This window comes from Echinops telfairi, unplaced genomic scaffold (assembly GCF_000313985.2).
Source record: "Echinops telfairi isolate 266 unplaced genomic scaffold, ASM31398v2 ScPeMD7_21;HRSCAF=78, whole genome shotgun sequence".
Taxonomy (NCBI): Eukaryota; Metazoa; Chordata; class Mammalia; order Afrosoricida; family Tenrecidae; genus Echinops; species Echinops telfairi.
In genome coordinates this window covers 4,697,628-4,715,226 of record NW_022103918.1, presented here as the reverse complement: position 1 = coordinate 4,715,226, position 17,599 = coordinate 4,697,628, and the positions used below count along the sequence as shown (strand labels likewise).

Genomic DNA, 17,599 nt, shown 5'->3' with positions numbered 1-17,599 from the left:
ACCCAAGGAAGTACATATGAATCCAACATAAAGAAGGGGAAAGGGGGAAGGAGGAGGGAGAAGGAGGGTGGGGAGAAACTGAGATGATGCCATGGGAGGGAACAGGGCACTAACCCACCCAGGGGGAGAGTATTGGTTGTGTCTCCACAGAATTGGAGCTTGCATACAGACCCCACCACAACATGCCAAGTCAGGAGGGCAACGTAACACATGGAGGGATGCATGAAAAGACTAGAACACAGGGCTGGCCCCAACCAGAGCCAGCCTGACCCCCACCCTGGAAGTGTGTGCTGCAGAGAATGACACTAGACCTTTAGGTGGGGGAAAGGAACCGACTTACCATGCCCACATGGAAGCAAACCAAGAAGGAAAAAGAAAAAGGGGCAGTCAGTCTAGACTCCATACAGGCACACCAAGCCCAGAGGATGAGGCCCCTGCATGGAGCTGCTAAGGCACAGAGAGGACTGTGGGACTACCAGCAACTCAAGACATGCTGTCCCCTAAGTGGAGCATACAGTGACAGGGAACAATAATAGGGGAATATGGTGGGGAGACAGTATGGGAATGGAGCATAACAGATCAACAATTGGAGTAAAGCCAATCCACAGGCTCCCTGAGGAGCTCTAAGAATGAACTTTGGGTGAGGAGGGGAAACCCCTGGATCCCCCCCAGGACCAGCGAGGAGGGACTCATGGGGACCAGCAAACAGACCTGGACCTAGCTAGGCTTTCTTTCTTTCTTTCTTTCTTTTTTTCCCTCATGGTTTTCTCTCTCTTTTAATTTTTTCAACTGTTGACTTACTGTTCAGATAGGATTAGGCTGGTTTGCCTATTATATGAGACACACATGGGAGGGATGCTTGGGGAGGAGGCAATGGGGACAATGGCCCCAAAAGGTCTAGGGGGTAGAAGGAAGCAGGGAGAAGAGTGTGGTGAGCGGATGGCGTCATGGACAGGGGAACAAGTAGGGAATCAAAATCAACATCTAGGAGAGGGTAGAGATCCTGTGAGTATTAGAGCAACACCATGCTAGTGGAGAGGAAGCACTCAGAGGTGGACAAAGGGGGAAAGGAAGAGGCAAAAGGAAACAGAAGCAAGCTCTAGGAAGTAAAGGCATAGACAGGGATATTAACAGAGGTGTGCTCTTATGTAAATATATTAATCCATAAAAATAGAGGTATTGGCCTATGTACATATATTTATAAGGCAATACGTTGAGGCTGCAGACAGACCTTGGGCCTCGGCTCATATCTTTCCTCAATATGAGAACACTTTGTCTAAAGAATTGGCATTACGTGATGCTCCCCCTCCCTCCCTCCCTCCCTCCCACCCCCCACCCTACATGATTGCTGAAGACAAAATGGCTGCATAAGCAGATGTGGTGAAGACAGGCTATGGTGCCTGGCTATGAAAAGATATAATGTCTGGGGTCTTAAAGGCTTGAAGTTAAACAAGTGGCCATCCACCAGTGAAGCAACAAGTCCACATGGAAGAAGCATACCAGCCGGTGTGATTGTGAAGTGTCATCGAGACCAGGCAATGGGCATCAGAAGATTCACAAGCAGTAAACATGGAGTGGATACCCAAAGCACATCTGTGGACATGGAACTTCCCCCCACAGAGGGATCTCCAGGAGGGGATGAGTCAATCAGGGTACAGTAGAGCACTAATGGATCACACAACATACCTCTGAACCCCTGAGGCCTTCTCACCCCCCACTCTCATGACACCAGTGCCACTTCCCACTCTGGACTAGCCAGGACCATGTACACAGGTATAGGCAAGAGATAAAACTCACAACACATGGATCCCAGGAACAGGAACGGGAACAGAGATACCAAAGGGGTAGGGGGTAGTGGGCTACAGGTGGGGAGGGAGGGGGTACCAATCACAATGAATGGCGCATAACCACACACCCCCCAGACAGGGGGAAGAACAACAGAAACCAGAGGGGAAGGGAGACAGCGGTCAGTGTGAGATTTGAAAATAATTAACAATCTACAATCTATCAAGGGGCAATGAGTGATGGGTGTGGGAGGGGGGAAAAAGAGGAGCTGATCCCCAGGGTTCAATGGAAAGTAAATGTCTAGAAAAGAACAATGGAGTATATGTACTAATATGTTGGATACAATTGATTTGTGGATTGTAACAAGAGTTGTAAGAGCCCCCAATACAATGATCTAAAATAAAACAAACAAAAAATAAATGTTGCCACAAGCTGATAAAGCTCTGGAAGCACTCACTCTTATAAGCCAGGAAATAAGGAAGAGAGGTACTTTGCTAATTGACTGGAAGGGATCCAAATTTGTACCCATTTCAAAGGAAAGTGACCCAACAGATTGCTCAAATTGTAGAACAATATCATTAGTATCACATGCAAATTCAATTTCACTAAAGATCATCTAATTGTTTCAGGAGTACATTAACAGGAAGCTGTCACAGGTTGAGAACTGATTCAGAAGACAATGTGATATCATTGTTGAGGTCAGATAAATAGTGGCTCAAAGCAGAGAATACCAGAAATATGTATACTTATGGTTTATTGACTGTGAAAAGGCATTTGATTGTGTGGATCATGAGAAACTATGTATATCCTTGAGCAGGATGGATATCGCAGAATGCTACATTATGCTCATGCAGAATCTGTTCATGGACCAAGAGGCAGTTGTGTAAACAGAACAAGATAATACTCCATAGTTTAAAATCAAGAAGGGAATGTGCCAAGCAAAGTTATATCCTCTCATCATACTTGTTCAATCTGCATACTGAGCGAATAATCACAGAAGCTGGATTATATAAAGAAGAATATGGCATCAGGTTTAAAAAAGGCTTATTAACAACTTTTGATACGCAGGTGATATAATCTTGTTTGCTCAAAATCAGGAGGACTTGAAGCATTTCCTGGTGAGGATCAACGATTGCAGCCATCCGTGTGGATTACAACTCCTTGTGAACAAAAGAAACAAAACAAAATCCTCACACCTGGACAAACAGGTAACATCATGGTAAACGGAAAAGAGATCGAAGTTGTCAACGACTTCTCATTGCTTGGATCTACCATCGTGCTCATGGAACCAGTAACCAAGAGACCAAAGGACACATTGCATTGAGTGAATCTGCTGCACAAGATCTCTTTAAACAATGATGGTACTTTAAGGACAAAGGTGTGCTTGATTCAAGCTCTTGTATTTTCAGTTTTCTCATATGCATGTGAAAGTTGGACATTGAATATGGGAGACAAAAGAGGAATCGATGCTTTTGAATTATGGTGCTGTGGAAGAATATTCAAAGTACCTTGGACTGTCAAAAAATAAACAGATTTGTCTTGGAAGAAGAACAGCTAGAATGTTTCTTAGAGGCTATGATGGTGAGACTTCATCTCACATACTTTGGACATGACTGGTCAGGAGAAACCAGTCTCTGGACCAGGACATCATGCTTAGCAAAGTAGCAGAGATTGATAGTGGCTACATAAATGGACTCAAATATAAGAACCACTGTGAGGATGGAGCAGGGCTGGGCAGTGTTTTATTCGGGGTACATTGGGTTGCTATGCGTCTTCATTGATGCCATGGCACCTAGCAAATGGTTTGTTTGGGGCTATTATATCTTGGATGCTATTTTGTGACTTGTTTTACTGCTGTTCTTTTTATGTTTTGCGGGAAAGGTTTTTGAATTAAACTTCGTACCAGAATGTAATACAATCGACCTGCTCAGACCTGTCACAGAGGGAAATAAAGAGTATAATGCTAGATTTGAAAAATGGGTGTTATGGTGGATCACGGTGCCACCAAAACATGACTGAGGGAACAAATAACACAGGTCTTCAAGTCAGTGAGGATTATAATATGCTTTTACTCAGTAGAATGGATCTTAAAGAAACTTCTTTTAATTTTGGAGATTAGCCTAATTTGGTATGTAGTGAAGCCATCAGAAAATATGAGTATAGTCCGAGTTAAAACCATGACTGTAAGGACTTTGACAAGAAGGGAGAACAATGTCAGTGTGTGATGACAGAGTATCTGAAAGACAGGAATTGCCTCTATTCACTACGCTGGCCGACCCCTTTCCAGGACCACAACCACTGTGCTAAGTGGAATATGCATAAGTTCATTTCTTTGCTGTCATTACCACCCTACACTCCATGAACAATTTCATAATTCAATTTCTAGCCACTACTTGTCTCCTGTGATTTTGTCTGATGAATACTCATTCATGTCTGATGCTACTTGTTAGATATTTCATTATTATTTCAAATTGAACCTGAAATCTTCTAAGCCTGAAATCACCATGTTTCTCATCAGAGTCTGAGGTAGTTAGTTTATTGTGCCAACCTGGCCAATAAACACATGTAGGTCTAATTGAAGGGCGGAGGGATAAATGGCTCAGAGAGCCTCGCCTTTCTAGCTCTCAGGTCTCTTGCTTTCTGATGGTCAGACTAGGGTGCAGCTGCATTAGCCAGTTCCCTGCTTCAGCTGGCAAAGGTCACTTCCTGCAAGACATCCCAGAGAAGAAGACACATGGACCACCCCAATGCAGCCCTGGGTGCTGGAGCAGCCATGTGGAGACCCCTACCAGTGCTGAGATGCTTACACATTCACTGACTTGGCTTTCCACCTGCAGTCGGCATCATTGCATCTGTTTTGTGAGATGGAGGAGGACTTTGTGGATTGCTGTCAGACATATGGGTTAATGTTGGACTTGTGGGCTTGGGCAGCATGGGGTTGGGATGTATTCTTGATGTGCACTTACCCTTTATATAAAACTCTCCCTTAAACATATGTTTCTGTGGATTTGTTTCTCTAAAGTACCCAGACTAACACAGAGTCAAACACCGTGCATCTCTGAGTTAAACTTCTTGATCATGTTGTAACCCAGTAAGTATTATGACTTTGTTATAACAGATTTGATCTTAGTGCTGTTATTTTGGCAGCTGATATTATCTTCCAATCTCTTTCATCTCTCACTCAGCCAGGTCTTTCTCACATTCTTGACCATATTGCCTACTTCTTGAAAAGACTGAGAGGCCCTTTAAAATATTTTTTGTATACTCTGCACCTCAAATTCTAGTTTTCAGCCATCCCCCTCTATTCCTTTATATCTCTTTTTGGAGCTACCTCTACTTCCCCACCCACCCCTATCAAATCTTACTTCTTAAACTATGATCTTTCTGATGCATGGAACCACTTCCATTAATTAATCCCTCTCTTTTTTATATATTCAATATTCCCTACTATTCACCACTGTTCTTTTTTTCTAAATGATTCCCTTTCCATTTAACCTTCCAGGAAAATTCTTCCTCATTCTTTTGTTCCTCCTCTTTGTTGTGAAACTTCTTTAATTAGTAAACATATTCAGCTCACAGGCATCACTTACTCTTTATTTTTTTGCAAATTTTCTTCTAATTCCAACATTTTAAAAGTCACGAGAGACCTCCTATTTATTATATCCAAATAAAATTCAAATGTTGCTTTTCTGAGAAAGGTTGGAGTTAGAAATAGGAATTTAGATATCTTCATATAGAAGTAGCTGAAAGCTGGGGAAGAGAGAATTATTTGTTCAAAGCAGCTGCTCCTTTAAAAGGATGCAATTTCTTTATTCTTCGGGAAGCAGAATTCTTGAATGAAACCCTCTTGTCCATTCTCATCCTTTCCCAGTAGGCTTGATGGCAAGTTATTAAGTGTCTGCCTGTTGATTGAATAGTCAGTGCTTCAAATTCACCAGCTGCACCATAGCAGAAAGATGGTGTCATTTGGTTCCATAAAGAGTCGAATCTTGAAACCCTTTGAGGCAGTTCTACTCTGTTCTATGGGGTCTCTATGAGTCAGCTCAGCTGATGGCAAGGTTGTTTGTGTGTGTCTGTTGTTTAATTTTATTGTTTCATGTATTTCATTACAGCGATAGTTTCTTTTATAGAAATGTTCCTTCCAAACAACTTCAGCCTATGTTTAAAGCACATTTGAAGTACAAGAAAAGACTCAAATAAGATAGACTACTCTGTTTACTTTAATATCTGTGTTTCTTTCTCTTTTACATCTTCGTCACCTGCTTTCTACTTCCTGTCATCCTCCACTCCTTTTTCTTTCTTCTGCTAAATAATTACTCACATCATCGAGGGGATGGACTTTGAATCTCTAACATTATAAACAATGGCCTAGTTATTTTCTGAAACTTCTCATAGAGGTAAAAGATGTTTCTTTTTTTTTGCTTCCTAATTTTGCAATTAGATGCCCAAAGAAGGATGCTGAAATTAAAGATTGTAGTTTGGAAGAATAGAAAGGGTTGCCCTACTCCACAATTATTCACTCTTTCAAGCAACTGAAGTCAACCTGGCCTAGACTCCTAGCCAGCGGTTATCAACCTGTGGGTTGTGACCCCTTTAATGGTAGAACAACCCTTTCACAGGGGTTGCCTGACTCATAACAATAGCAAAATTGCAGTAATGAAGGAGCAACAAAAATAATTTTATGGTTTGGGGGTCACCACAGCATGAGGCGCTATGTTAAAGAGTCATGGCATGAGGAAGGTTGAGAACTACTGTTCCTTTACATTCTGATTAGATCAAAGTGAAGGCTACCTGATCTACGATGGGCAATTTGAATCCATTTTTTTACATAAATCATTTATACTTCAGACAATTAAAACGGAAAACATATTTTCCCCATCATTAATTAGACTTCACAGTATTTAGAGCAAATCACACTTTCTCCCGTAGACTTCAGACCACATTGTCTCAGCAGGGAGTGAGAGAAACTCTCATCAGGAATAAAGGATCACGTCTCCGTGTTTCTGCAGTGCAGCGTGAATGAAATCCAATCGCGATATTGAATCGACTGTAGGTGGCTGTCCAGTTAGCACAGAGGCCTGAGGGTTGGCTCTGGAGGAGCTGGAGAAGCACAGGAAGGGCATCGGCAGAGAGGCAGAGCAGCGGGGGAGAAGCAGTGAGGAGAGAAGCAGTGAGGGTTTGAGGTGAGATATATACAGGAAAGTTGGATTATTTATTCACTTTTCTTACAGAACATTTCTAACTCTAGATAAATTCCTACTCTTGAACTCCATAGTAAAATCCATTCCTAGGGTATTCTTTCTGTGTAATCAAGCAGACGTTGCCGTCTGTTCAAGCAGGTGGTTCTGACTGATATGCGAACCATCTTATGGTACTTACTAAACTTTGTAGCATTAGAAAGAAAACATGTAATAATAAAAATACTTTGAGAGTAAAAGAAAAATGTATCATTATCACCAGAAACAATGCTTAGATCAGTAGAAACTCCATGTATGCATGTGAGAGTTGGATAACAACAACAAAAAAGAAGACAAAGTATTGATATGTTCACACACTATTGTGCTGGGAAAGAATATGTAGTGTATACCTTTCACCTCATTTCCTGTTGATTATCAATATATTTGAGTTCACTGTTATGGCTAATACTGCAATTAAGGATTGCAGTTTTAAATTTTCAGAGAATTAATAATCACCTGGTGACTTTGGGATGTAGTGAATACTTTTCAACATTCCTGTATACTCTCCCCTCATTTCCTCATGGCTTCTCTTTTTCCTTCCCAGGATTCTCCTGCTCTCTTCAAATATACTTCCAAATCTAATTCTCCAGAACACAATACTCAAGATTTTGTGCTACCAGGGCAGCCACCAGCAACAGATTCTATATTTTTGTTGGATTTACTTCCACAGTCGTAAAGAAGAATTCAGATTGCCCATCCCAGGTCAGCTACCCTGCACCTTGATCCTCTCAGAAAGGTTAGGAGTCGAGGTCATGTTGGCTTCAGTTGCTTGAGAAGGGAGTATAATTGGGAAGCAGGATAGCCGTTTCTATTCGTCCAAACTGCACTCTTTAATTTCAGTCTCCCTCTCTGGATATCTGTATATTCTTTTCCTAAAGGAAGAACACATGTTCTAAGGATGTTCTTTAGAAAATAGGAGGGTATGGCTGCAAATTACTTCAGCCATATCATCAGGAAAGACCAATCTCTAGTAAAGGATATCTATCGTGTTTGGTAAAGTAGAACATCAATGAAAACCTGGAAAATACTCAATGAGATGACTGGCACAATAGCCAGAGAAAGGAACTCAAATGTATCCACAACAAAAACGTTTTTGGTAGTTTCTGCCATGTCATTTCTAACTCAGGGTGATGTGTCTGATAGGGAAAAAATGTGTTTTTGTCGTGCTATGCTATATTCTTGATTGCTAGTATGTTTGAGTTCATTGTGATGACTAATAGCTCATAAGAGTGCACCATAATAATGTTTGTAAATCTTTAGAGAAACCACCTGGTGAATGGGTAAAACAGGTTCCTGTACTCCACCCCAGAGATCCCGGCTCAAAAGGTCTGTGAATTCTGCTGGACCTCAGGTGACACAGGGATAGGACGCTTCTCGCTTTGGGACTGTTGCTAATGAACTCTGTGTCTCAAAGCCTGCTCGCTCAGATTTTATTTACATTTGAGTCAAACTGTGGCTCCTAATGTTTATGAACAGCCATTTTCATATATATCTCACTTTTATCTAGAAGCTGTGGAAAGTCACTGTTTTGTTTTAATGTGCTAGAAAACTCCTGTATTTGCTATTGAGCATTCCACAGCAGGGAGACGACAGCTTAGGGTGATCTATGTAGTAGAATCTCGAAGACCATAGTTCCCCCCTTCCTCACAAGTGTTAACAAAAGGCTCCCTGCTGCTTCCCTCTCTATTTCACTTCAGGGCAAAACAGTAGCTAATAATGTTTTTTAAAAAATTATTTTATTTTGTGGATTCAAGGAACCACAGCCCCCAACAGCTTTATGTAGACTGTTATTATTTGTAAGGTTGCTTACCATATGGCATAAGATGAAGTAGGTGTGCTGAGTAGTTAGTAATGATGTTGATATTAAATCTTGTCTTAGAGAAGAGCTCATATGGGAATGCGGTTACAATGCTCCAGACCTTCCCAGAGTTAGAGTCGGTATCAGCTGCAGGATATGCTCCCTTAATTCTGACAAATCAATGTAAGAAACATATTTAGGACACACTCTGTCAGATATCATTTAAACATAATTCCCACAGTATAATTGTAAGCAATCTCATATAGGGCTTTGCTATAAAATATTTTAAATATGACATAATGGACAGTTGATTTGCAGTATTGTGCTATGCTAGGTTGACAGATTCCATCTTTGCTAAGAAAAAGTATAAAGGACCATCTTGAAACTTTCTAAGGAACATCTCGCCTGAAGCAATGGTGACAGTTGATGTCTATTCACCAGCAGCAACAAAGGACAGAGAATAAGGAAGAGGAAGAGGAAACGGAATATGCTACTCTTTGCTTGAACAGCTGTCTCCTTTACCACAAGACCAGAAAATTGGGATGCTGCCTAGTTACCATTACTGAGCATTTGGGGGTGGGGGGTGGGGGGAGTTATAAAAGCGTCCCGCTCAAAAAGAGGAAACTGTATAATAGAATTTAAGATTTCCATGAACTCCAGACTTTGTGGAGCAATTGAAATTGGATAAAACCCTGAGATGGTTGCTAAGAGATCATCTTTAAACCTTAAATCAAGAACTCCAGATGTTTTTCTAAAATCAAACAATCATTGAACTTACGTGGAACGACCTTGAGCATCACAGTCCTTTAAGAATTATCCACAGTCACTCCTTACATCGTGATATGTTTGATTCCAAAGAATATGTTACGTGAAAACTCGCATTACATAAAAACGGGATGACCACATCAAATCACACAATTGAGAATGAACATGTCATTACATGAGTGCAAATCATAGCATCACACATTTGGCATCATAGTGTGTGCTTTGTGAGATGGAGGAGGACTCTGTGGATTGGTGTCGGACATATGAATTGATGGGTTAATGTTGGACTGTGGGCTTGGCCAGCACTGGGTTGGGATGTTTTCATGATGTACACTTACCCTTTATATAAAACTCCATCTTATACATATGAATTCCAGTGGATTTGTTTCTCTAAAATACCCAGACCAATACACCTACAATTTTTTTAAACATTTTATTAGGGGCTCATACAACTGTTATCGCAATCCATACACACATCAATTGTGTAAAGCACATTTGTACATCATTCTCAAAACATTTTCTCTCCACTTAAACCCCCGACATTAGGTCCTCATTTTTCCCCTCCCTTCCTGCTCCCTCCTCCCTCATGAGCCCTTGATAGTTTATAAATTGGTATTTTGTCATATCTTGCCCTGTCCGACGTCTCCCTTCACCCACTTTTCGGTTGTCTGTCCCCCAGGGAGGAGGTCACATATAGTTCCTTGTAATCGGTTCCCTCTTTCCTACCTACTCTCCTACAATTTAATTGGCTAAAAGCTAATAGCTGGCAGAGTAGCAGATTCTGAGGGCTAATTTTTGTAATATTTTCTAGTGATCAGATGTAAGTATGAACAGGCACACATCCATGCCTTTGTTGAATCCTGACTGTCTAGTGAAGGGTGGCTTTTTCATGGTGGATTTTAAGGTGCTATTGAGTCCCTTCTGCACAACAGAATGAAACTCTTCCCAATCCTGTGCTGGACAGACAGGTGGTGGAATGAAAGGTAGGTTCTACAGTTAGAGAAATACATTTTCATGATTCTCAGAGTACCCCAGGCAGAAAGGATACATCCGTGCTAGTTGGTCGCTGAGTCAGAGGAGTCAGTGACTCATGTCAGTAAATAAACAAATTCACTGTAAACCATTTGACTTGCAGTCAGCAAGTCATTCTGAATTTATACACTATTCTACTTAAATCAATTTTCATGAAAAAATTTCATTGGGTTATAAAGAGCCAAAACAATTTCACCAGCTAATGAATTAATTCAGCAAAAACTTGGATTTTTACTGTGTTCACAAATGATTGAATTTCGTTCACAAGTTTTGAAATTGTATATTCAAAATTAATCTATTCAAATCATAAAAATATCCCCTTTTATTCAGGCATAGATAGTTCAGTGTTTAATGAAAAAGCAATACTCACTTTTTTACTTTGTCACAAAAGGAGGCCAAGTTCATATTACTTCCTTGAGGTACTTCGATAAGCTGAATATAACAACCTATTGGCTTAAACAAAACAAAAACTGTCAATACAGTTTGGTGTTAAAGGAAGATTAACATATATATTTAATTATATCCTGTTATGTTACGCTTTTTCTTGTTTAAAATGCTTATTTAGTTTCCACTTTAATTAAATAACATTTAAGCAGAGAAATGCACCTATCTTGAGTGCATAATTTAAGAAATGATAAATGAATACAAACAATAAATCAATACCCCCACTTGACCCACTCTGTTAGTCAAAACAGAGAACATCATTTTAGAAAGCTTCCTCATGTCAATCCAATAGTTTTTTTGACAACTACTTTTATTCAGCTTTCTATTACTATAGATGAGTAGTATGTGTTTCTTTTTAAACTTCTTTTATTTGAAGTATATTTTAATATACTTAATTTTTAGAGTAGTTTTAAGTTGAAGGAAAACTTGCACAGAAATACAGAGTTGCCATCTCATACGTATTTTTGTAAAAATAATTTTATTGGGGCTGGTACAGCACTTATCATAATCCGTACATGCATCCATTGTGTCAAGCATATTTGTACATATGTTGCCATTTTCATTTTCAAAACATTTTCTTTTTTCTTGAGTCCTTAATATGAACTCATTTTCCCCCTGCCCCACCCCCTCACTCATGAACCCTTGATAATTTATAAATTTTCCCCCCATGTCTTACCCCAACCACTGTCTCCCTTCACCCACTTTTCTGTTGTCCATACCCCTAGGAAGGGGTTACATGCATTTTAAAGCCTATCTAGTGTCCTTTTTATTTCAAAAGGTATATTTTCAGTACCAGAATTTTCATTTATTTTTCTTTATGCATGTCTTTTTATCATAGTTTATAAATTTAAGTTGAGACTACTGTTTGATCCACTTATGACTATCATTTTATTGAGGGCTCTTACAGCTTTTATAACATTCCGTACATCATGTATCAAGCAAATTTGTGCATATTTGGTATCATCATTTCCAAAACATTTTCTACTTGAGTCCTTGGTATAAGTTTCTCTTTTCCCCCTCTGTCCCCCACCCTCTCACCTTCATGAATCCTTGATCAATTATATATTGTTATTATTTCATATCTTACACTTTCCGTTGTCTCCCTTCCCCCAGTTTAAAGTCCTGTGTATTCATTTCCACATCTGGATTTTCTTAGTCTCTCTCTCTCTTTTTTAATTGGGTTCTCTTATCACAATCCATACATATGTCCATTGTGTCAAATACATCCATACATATGTTGTCATCATCCTTTTAAAAATCTTTTCTTTCTACTTGAGCCCCTAGCATCAGCTTCTCATTTTCTCCCTCCCTCCCCATAACCCCTTGATAATTTTTTTTTCATGTCTTACCCTGACTCATTTCACCCACTCTTCTGCTGTCCATCCTCCTGGTAGGAGGGACATATGTGGATTAGTGTTATCGGTTCCTCCTTATTCCCTCTCTCTCCTTTACCCTCCTAGTAATGCTATGGTAGCAGATGGACATTGGGCCTCCACTCAAGTTCTCCCTCAACGCAAGAACAATTTGTTCTACTAACAGAGCACTCTGTGATGTTCACCTTCCCTGACATGATTGCTGAAGATAAAATGAGCGCATAAGCAAATGTGGTGAAGAAAGCTGATGGTGCCCAGCTATCAAAATATATAAAGTCTGGAATCTTAAAGGCTTGAAGATAAATAAGCGGCCATCTAGCTGAGAAGCAACAAAGCCCACGTGGAAGTAGCACACCAGCCTGTGTGATTATGAGGTGTTGATGGGATCAGGTATCAGGCATCAAAAACACAAAACAAAACAAAATAAACAAAAGCATATCAGTGGGAATGAGGGGCGTGCGGAGTGGAGACCCAAAGCCCACCAGCAGTCAATTGGACATCCCCTGTCAGAAGGGCCACAAGGAATAGAAGAGCCAGTCAGGGTGCAGTATAGCACTGACTAAGCACACACCCTTCCTCTAGTTCTTTAAGGCTCCCCCCCACTACCATGACCCCAACTTTATTTTGTTAATCTGGCTAGACCAGAACACTTATACTGGTACAGATAAGAGCTTGCAACACAGAGAATCCAGAGCAGATAAACCCCTCAGGACCAATAGGGGAGAAGAGGCACTTAGAGTGTCTTTTAATGGATTGTTTTCTTTTTTCTTGAGGTGAGGGTGAAACTTTCCTTATTACTTATGTATCTGTGTATTTTCTATTACATGTTGGTCACTGTTAATGGCACACTGGTTTAAGTTGTCTTTTTATTTTCTCACAAAGTGTAGTTTTCTCTGGCAGGCATATAAGATTCCTTTGGTCATCTCAACCTTGATATATATATATTTTTAATGCTATATGTGTTTTGGTGAGGGTGGTACTTATTTTACAGTATCATTTTTATTTTCAAGGGATGATATTCTGAGCTCTGAACTAATTGCCTGAAGTTCTCAGTTCCGTTTCCTCTGTGGCTGAGTTGAGATTCCTGTATTTCAAAGTGTCTACTTGTTTATGGTGAACAACATGGCCATTTGGTTCTCAGCATAAAGAAGGCAGGCTCTTTTAAGCTTTGCTTCTGCCTCATACCCACTTTAGATCTTTCTTCCCCAGCTCCTTGGTAGGCGAATTTCACCTGCTTGAAATACAGTCACTGCTCCATAAATTGAATGATAACACTTCAAATTGGATTTCACCACTCCGCATTGCAGGAAGAAAGGGCTATCAGGCAGGAAACCAGGAAGTTCACAAGGCCAAAGGTGTATGCTTCCTTTTTCTCAAAGATCAAGGCCCTATATTACATGTTATTTAATGCTTAAAGTCAGTTATTTCATATATTGTACCCACGTTTATACATGTTAAGGAGCCCTTTTGGCATAGTGGGCTGTGGGCTCTTCAGGAAAGATGAGTCTGTCTGCTCACAGCCTTTGAACGCGTAGGGAGGTGTTCTAGTCCAACCGGTAGTGTCGGTCTGAGTCAAACTTGACTCCATGGACACGGCTTTAGCTCTTTCACTTTATAGTCGTCTTCAGTGGCAAGACAGTGTCTTTGCTTCATTCCCTGGACCAGAAGTCGATATTCACAAGGTCCAATTCATGATTCTGTAAGGGGTTTCATTCACATTAGCTAAGGTGCTGTCTTCTCTGAATTATCTCAGGAGGAACGGAGTGTTTCTTTGTCTATGTCCTCACCCAATCGATTATTTTACTTACTGTGTTGTCATTATTTGTTTGCCTTTTTATATGAACAGTTAACTCTTCCTGAAATCAAGTATCATATATATTTCCCCACCCCACCCCTCAATATTTATTCTGCTCAGCATATCACAGGCATATTTCAAGGATTTGATAATAGCCGTTGAATTAACTTATGATTGTTTTGGCATGGTGTTATAAATTGAAACTTTAATAACAAGTTTCTTCTTTTTACTCTACTTAATGCTTCACTGTATAAGCAATACATTTTAAAATATTATTCAGGGAATTTTTCAGTTGCTGAAATGAGTAGAATATGTTAGTGAAACCATTAGGATTAGTTGTTCAAAGTTTACTTAATTTCCGACTCTGAGAATGATCCCTAATAGAAGTCACTTGTCATCAGTGTAATTTTGAAGCCCCAGGTAAAAGGACATTCTTCCACCAATAACGGTAAAAAAAATTAAGCCAGAGCAATGTAACAAGTGATAAATATAATGAAATGCGTGGACGTTTGTGTCTTTGCATACTAACAAAATAAGCCCAGAAAATATATCAGGTAACCTACAACTATGATAAATTAATCAAATATGAATGTAAATACTGTAGTATTTTATTTTGAATTAACTGTAAATTAATTTTACATGAACATTTTTGTAGTTTCTTTAGAAAAAATAACAAACATAAAAACATTAGTTGAGGTACATGGACTTTGTAAATAACAAATTACTTTTGCAAAAGGAATATCAATGGATTTTTTATTTATAGTTACTTTGTTCATTACCATGTTTATCTCATATATTATTGAATGATTCTTTCAGGTTCATATTTTTAGTACATACCTCGATTTTCATTGGCAATGCATTTTCCGAAGGCCTGGGTAGCAAATAATTTTTAGAGAGCTCCAGAGAAGGTTCTGCTAGGGTTATATTTCCAATACTTTCAAACTTTTCTTTTTTCATATATTCAGTTGCGAAAGATGGATACATAGGGAAAGGGCTATTTTTGAGCCCTAAATCATAGGAATGATTTTCAGTTTCTAAATCTCTCCATACATTCTTTGTATCCAAACTAGTGAATGATGGAGCTACACTATGGAATCTGTACTCCTCAGCACCATCACCTTTTCTTGCGGAGTTTCCCGGGGAGCCTTCTGCAATCACATTTCCAGGTTTGGGGAGCACAGAAGGCTTAAAACCAATGATTGGTGCTTGTCTATCTGGCTTCATGGATAGCTGAGAACTTGTTGAGGTAACGTTATTCAAAGACATTTGGTATGTGTCATCTAACGAATGTCTTTTTGAGTCCCAGTTTGGCGAACTGGGCACAACAAATGTGTTTTCTTTAACCTTGCTCTGGTATTGTGGAATGTTACTCCTGAGCCCATCTATCACTGCATCAAAACCCAGACTGATGTGGCTTGGAAAAAGGGGTTGGTTTACAGAGGGAAAGTGCTGGTGCACATTCTGCTCCTCTTGTGATTCATCAGGATTTTGATCTCTTAGCCAATGATGTGCCATTCTTTAGTTGATATAACTGGAAAGATTGAGTTTGCTTCAATTATTTCCCCGATGATATTATAGAAGAGGAGAACAATTTTTTTCTAGAAAAAACAAAAGGAAAATAAAATGTATTTGAATAATTATAAATAAATTCTGAAAGAAGTCTTCAAAATATAAACAAATGCATTAACGTTTCTTCTGAGCAATGGGAAAAAATATCCTTGCGTGTCATAAAATGTCACCCAGGCTTACACCATTAGGAGACCCAGGGAGAGTGCTGACCGGATAAGGGCCCAAACTCCTGAAATCAAAATATACGTCTACTCTCAAACCACAGGGGTTTCATGAACCTGTCTGAAGTCACTCTTCTCTTTAGACCACATTTTTTTAAAAGACCCGAATATCCACTTGTCTAAAGCAACAGTATTTCCCTCTATAGTCACTCACAAATAATCATTTGAACCTGGTCAAAAAACTTATTTTTATTACAAAAACAATCGCATTTTCATTATCAATTATTTCATTCCTAACAATAATCTTACCACCTTAAAATGACTACCTATATCTTTTCCTCTCCATCTAATAAATGCAGTAAACAACGACAAACTACCAGTATTCACTCCCCCATTTTGTTATGACGCCTTCTTTCCGTTCACCAATGATCTTTTTGTCAATAAGCTCTGTGGCATGTCCAGTTCTGAGTGGAGAAAGGTTGAAATTGTCAATGATTTGGTCTTGCTTGGATTAACGGTCAATGTTCATAGAAGCTGCAGGAAGCAATAAAAAGACGCCTTGTTTGTGTAAATCCACTGCACAAAAACCTCTTTAGAGTATTGAAAAGCAAAGATAATACTTTGTAAACTAAGGTCCACTGGACCCAAGTCAGGGTATTTTCAAATGGCTCTTATGCGTGTGAAAGTTGAACATTAAACAAGAAAGACTGAAGAAGAATCAATGTGTTCGAATTGTGGTGCCGCTAATAAACATATTGGCAGTATCATTGACTATCAAAAGGACAAACAATCTGTCTTGGGAGAAGTATGGCCAAAATATTTCTCAGAGGCAAGGATGGCAAGACTTCACTTTATACACTTTGTATACGTTGCCAGGGGAAAGCAATCCCTATGCTTGCTAAAGTCGAGGGGCAAAGGAAAAGAGGACGGATTCAAGTAGAAGGATTGATATGGTGACTGCACCTGTACGATCAAGCAAAGGGATACTTAGAGAATGGTGCAGGGCTGGGCAGAGTTTCATTCTGTTTGCATCTGGCATCTATGGGTCAGAGCTGACTACATGGTCCCTAACAACAACAACAACATCAATATCAACAATAAATCTCTCTTCAGTATTTTATTTCTTGATCATGTTTTCTTCTTCCTTCCTTCCTTTCCTTTTGTTTCTCTCTTCAGTATTTTATTTCTTGATCATGTTTTCTTCTTCCTTCCTTCCTTTCCTTTTGTTACATTGGATCTCTGTGGCACTTTACACTCTGAGTTCTATGGTTGCTCTTTATAAAACACTCCTTTGATTATTATTCATTTTCAGTCTGGCCCTTAATGTTAAAATGTTGGTGATTACCGTGTTCTTTTGTTTTCTTGTTTATTTATTTTATCTAGAAGTTATTTCAAGCCTTCTGCGATTTCAATTACCATCTATATACATCCAACCCAGATAAGTCTCCTGTTGGCTATACAATATATCTGGGTTTATATTTTTATAGCTGAGTAAAAGTCCCAAGCTCAAATTTTATTACATAAAAATACGTTCTTCTTCGAGTGTTTTCTGTGCCCCCAGATGGCCCAGATATCTTTTAGTTGTTCAGACTAGAATCCAAGGTTTTATCTGTAAAGTTTCCTATCTTATTATTTATTAA

The 17,599-nt window shown here is 39.3% G+C and overlaps 1 protein-coding gene across 3 annotated transcripts in view; it reads right to left on the bottom strand.

Annotated features, from left to right (window-relative positions):
- Nucleotides 1-17,599, bottom strand: part of PIK3C2G (phosphatidylinositol-4-phosphate 3-kinase catalytic subunit type 2 gamma) — a 471,530-nt gene that overhangs the window by 409,256 nt on the left and 44,675 nt on the right. For all 3 annotated transcript variants that reach the window (XM_045288491.1, XM_045288490.1, XM_045288492.1), the window contains exons 2-4: nucleotides 15,067-15,827; nucleotides 10,988-11,070; nucleotides 8,833-8,990 (exon numbers count right to left, since the gene is read on the bottom strand). In XM_045288491.1, coding sequence (XP_045144426.1) covers nucleotides 8,833-8,990; nucleotides 10,988-11,070; nucleotides 15,067-15,744 — 919 coding nt within the window. In that variant the 5' untranslated portion in view covers nucleotides 15,745-15,827. The remainder of the gene's footprint in view (nucleotides 1-8,832; nucleotides 8,991-10,987; nucleotides 11,071-15,066; nucleotides 15,828-17,599) is intronic.